The 4,725-nt window shown below is 42.0% G+C and overlaps 1 protein-coding gene across 7 annotated transcripts in view; it reads right to left on the reverse strand.

Moving 5' to 3' along the window:
- Nucleotides 1-4,725, reverse strand: part of mtss1 (MTSS I-BAR domain containing 1) — a 31,362-nt gene that overhangs the window by 14,789 nt on the left and 11,848 nt on the right. For all 7 annotated transcript variants that reach the window (XM_007579197.2, XM_016664792.1, XM_016664789.1 and 4 more), the window contains exon 3: nt 4,318-4,391. In XM_007579197.2, the coding sequence (XP_007579259.1) occupies nt 4,318-4,391 (74 nt within the window). The remainder of the gene's footprint in view (nt 1-4,317; nt 4,392-4,725) is intronic.

The following is a 4,725-nucleotide window of genomic DNA, read 5'->3' on the forward strand; positions in this document are numbered from 1 at the left end:
CAGAGGTCGTGGGGTCAAGGTCAGGACTTCCTCCTCCGTCTCCAGAGGTCGTGGGGTCAAGGTCAGGACTTCCTCCTCCGTCTCCAGAGGTCGTGGCGTGCTGCGTTTGGCGTTTTCGACACAAATTGATGCAGTTCTTCGAATCTACCTGGTGAGTCTGTCGTCTGAGCAGTTTCTGTTTTTATGTCTGAATCCTCTGCTGGTTGCTGACCAAGTGCGCCCCCCTCTGGCTGTTTGGTGCGTCAGTGATATTTTGTGGTTCTGACCCTTTTGTACTGAAGGACAGTGGAGCTTAAAATTGATGAGAACAGAATGCAGCCACACTTTTAAGTTTGATATTGCGCACTACGTTTCACAATAAGTTTATTTTATTTTTGAAGACTAAGATGTTGAAAGTGCACTTTTGAATTGATTAACTTAAAATATGACAGACTTTTTTTAGACTATATTTAAATTATGGTAAATTAAACATGATTATTAAAATGTTGGATCAGGTTAAAATGATTAGAAATCTAATAATTGCATTTTCATTGTCTGTACATGACAAGTGTTTGTTTTGGATAAGACACTGAATGTTTTTACAGTTTATTCACTGTCACAATGTAATAAATTCCATAATGAGCTTTCTGTCCTTTCGGCCGGTTTCTTTTCCTTGAATCAGAGTCATCTGGATTCTGGTGAAGATGGATAACGGACTTGGTTTTGGAACCAATTTATTCTGATTTCAGCCTTCTGCCTGTAGCTGCAGTCAGCTGGGCATGTTGGAGGTCTGCCTGCTGCTGGTTTACCTGAGGTGACCGCAGCCAGCGCCAGTCGGACTCACTAGGCTGTCTTGTGATGTGCGTGTTCCTGAAGATGTGAAACCTCATGATGCCGAAGGCGTCAACAGTTCTGCTGCTTCCAGAGAAACCCAGTCATGTGAAACGACCAGAGAGCAGTTAGCCGGGAAGCTGCTTTGAAAATCAGCTGATTGGGTCTGATTACTTCTGACTGGGAGATTTTCTCTATAAACATGTAGTTTATTCAATAAATGTGGTCAGTTTGTGTTATAGAAGCGCTGAAGGAAGGAGGAGTTGGATGTTAACGAATTACACTGCAGAAACAAAATGTGTTTCTGGTTTCTAGAGCAGATTAGAACTGCTGACATCAGACAGCTTACAAGTAACTAACAAAAATATGGGAGCTTGTTTTAAGTTAATGATTCCTTAATATTGATGAAAAAGTTCGAGTTATAAGTGAAATAATCTGGAAAAAATGTCATTATAACTTTTAATAAGAGAAAGAAATAAAAAGTGTGGAAGGAGAATGGAAACAATAGAGTCAAAGGAAGTGATGTCACTGTCCGTCCGTCAGAGACATGCGTCCCCTTCTGACATCAGGACACATTGAAATGCATCCCACTGCAGCACGTTAGGACAGCAGCGTTACCATGGAAACCAAGAACAGACCTGCCACAGACACATCAGAATGGTTCTGATGGCAAGCAGGGGGCGNGGCGTGCTGCGTTTGGCGTTTTCGACACAAATTGATGCAGTTCTTCGAATCTACCTGGTGAGTCTGTCGTCTGAGCAGTTTCTGTTTTTATGTCTGAATCCTCTGCTGGATTGCTGGTTGCTGACCAAGTGCGCCCCCCTCTGGCTGTTTGGTGCGTCAGTGATATTTTGTGGTTCTGACCCTTTTGTACTGAAGGACAGTGGAGTTTAAAGTTGATGAGAACAGAATGTAGCCACACTTTTGAGTTTGATATTGCGCAGTACGTTTCACAATAAGTTTATTTTATTTTTGAAGACTAAGATGTTGAAAGTGCACTTTTGAATTGATTAACTTAAAATATGACAGACTTTTTTTAGACTATATTTAAATTATGGTTAACTAAACATGATTATTAAAATGTTGGATCAGGTTAAAATGATTAGAAATCTAATAATTGCATTTTCATTGTCTGTACATGACAAGTGTTTGTTTTGGATAAGACACTGAATGTTTTTACAGTTTATTCACTGTCACAATGTAATAAATTCCATAATGAGCTTTCTGTCCTTTCGGCCGGTTTCTTTTCCTTGAATCAGAGTCATCTGGATTCTGGTGAAGATGGATAACGGACTTGGTTTTGGAACCAATTTATTCTGATTTCAGCCTTCTGCCTGTAGCTGCAGTCAGCTGGGCATGTTGGAGGTCTGCCTGCTGCTGGTCTACCTGAGGTGAGCGCAGCCAGCGCCAGTCGGGCCCACCAGGCTGTCTTGTGATGTGCGTGTTCCTGAAGATGTGAAACCTCATGATGCCGAAGGCGTCAACAGTTCTGCTGCTTCCAGAGAAACCCAGTCATGTGAAACGACCAGAGAGCAGTTAGCCGGGAAGCTGCTTTGAAAATCAGCTGATTGGGTCTGATTACTTCTGACTGGGAGATTTTCTCTATAAACATGTAGTTTATTCAATAAATGTGGTCAGTTTGTGTTATAGAAGCGCTGAAGGAAGGAGGAGTTGGATGTTAACGAATTACACTGCAGAAACAAAATGTATTTCTGGTTTCTAGAGCAGATTAGAACTGCTGACATCAGACAGCTTACAAGAAACTAACAAAAAATGGGGGCTTGTTTTAAGTTAATAACTCCTTAATATTGATGAAAAAGTTCTAGTTATAAGTGAAATAATCTGGAAAAAATGTCATTATAACTTTTAATAAGAGAAAGAAATAAAAAGTGTGGAAGGAGAATGGAAACAATAGAGCCAAAGGAAGTGATGTCACTGTCCGTCCATCAGAGAGACATGCGTCCCCTTCAGACATCAGGACACATTGAAATGGATCCCACTGCAGCACGTTAGGACAGCAGCGTTACCATGGAAACCAACAACAGAACTGCTGCAGACATCAGAATGGTTCTGATGGCAAGCAGGGGGCGCGGCCTAAGGGGGCGTGGCCTAGGGGGCGTGGCCTCATTAACTCAAAGTCGGGAGAAGGCGGCTCGCTGCTGCAGAATAACGTCCAGTAAAAAGTGGCCTCTGGTTTCATCCGATTCTCCTTTTCTGTCAAACTGCAACTGAAGAAGATCTAAAGAATCCATTTTCTAACCAGACTAACAGATTCAGTGAGTCGGACTTTAAATAGGACAAAAAGCTGCACTGCCAGCTGCAGACGTTGCAGTAACTCCGTAAATATTGACGTGACTTTAACCCACGTTTTGATTTAATCGTCTTCTCAGATCCAGCTGCAGAGACAACTGAGAACAATTACCTTTGACATCATAATTAATATCTACATCCATAACTGTGGAGTTGAGTTCAGACTGCACAGCGATATGGAAAACAATCCAAAACAGACGATACTGATTTATATCGCAATATAAAACAAAAGTATTTTAATGCTCATCTGAAGAATATTTTACAGATTTATTTTTAAAAGTTTAACATGTCAAACAACTGATTTGGAAAAACAAAAGAGAAATATTTTAAACTAAACTTTGGAACATGGATTTATCTTTTATTGATGTCTAATAAGTAAAATATAAATAGTCAATCTCTCCTATGTGCAGCTCATTTTAAATATCGCTTTTTCAAAAAGGAATTAGAAATGAAATCTAGAAAGTCAAAAATAAACTATTTAAAAACAACTGAGGAAATAAACAATTTAGTTATTTATTTCCTCAGTCCAAATTTCAGACGTTTTTAAGAGAAAATATCTAAACAATAACAAAGACATCGGCTATGGTTGCAAAGAACAGATATTTGAATTGTTCCTCAGTGCAAACTGCAGCAGCTGCCAAAGACATGAAGTAAATAAAACGGACCGTTTCTCTGCACTGAACGCTGCTTCGATTTCTGTCCAACTTTAAACAGCAGCAGCTCTCCGGACTGGACCGTTCAGGTTTCATCATTATTCATCTGGTCTTTAGTTTTTTCTCCTCTTTTCGTTCATGTCCTTCCTGTTACTTGAAGCGAGAGGCTGCAGCTGCAGAAACATTAGCATGCTAACATTAGCGTTAGCATGTCTGGCTGCTGCTAATCTAACTTAGCCTGGCAGTATTCCAGCCTCATGATTGGTCCAGCAGGAGCAACTCTTCCTGATTGGCTGTTCCGGAAGTGGATGCAGGAACTATTTTAGAGCAGGAAACAGGAAACGGTAAGGAGGTTCTGATCCAGACGCCGGTTTGGATCCGGTGAGGAGTTCTCCTCCTGCTCGGGTCTACAGACGTTCTCAGGAAACGAGTCTCATTTCAAACAAAATCAGTCTGAGCTTCCTGCTGCCGCTCGTTTCCCACCAGTAACCCAGACCTGAACACCAACTGGGCCCAGTTCAGGTTCTGTAACGGTCCTTCTCACCTCTGGTCCCGGTCGCCATGTCCGCCACTTTCTGGAAGGCGTCCAGGAAGGCTCCAGTGAGCAGGAGGGTCGTCCTGCACAAAGCACACAAACATCCAGAAATATCACAGCTCCGAGCTTCCAGTGCGGTTCCAAACAGCCGGCCGGCGTTCGGCCGATCGGCCACCAATAATCACCCGATTTATTAGAGAACATTCAGAAACACTTTCAGCAAGAAGAACAAAACTAATCTGAGCTTCAGACATTTCACTGACTTGGCATTACAGATCACCAGATACCACAGGAAACGGACCAGCAGAACCGCCGCACTAAACAGCTGTAAACATTTACTCTGAACAGGTTTACGCATTTCCTGCAGCAGAACCAAAGCAGGTCCATCCTGCCAGCTGAGCTGCTGGATCCAGATGA

Source organism: Poecilia formosa, unplaced genomic scaffold (assembly GCF_000485575.1).
Source record: "Poecilia formosa unplaced genomic scaffold, Poecilia_formosa-5.1.2 Scaffold512, whole genome shotgun sequence".
Taxonomy (NCBI): domain Eukaryota; kingdom Metazoa; phylum Chordata; class Actinopteri; order Cyprinodontiformes; family Poeciliidae; genus Poecilia; species Poecilia formosa.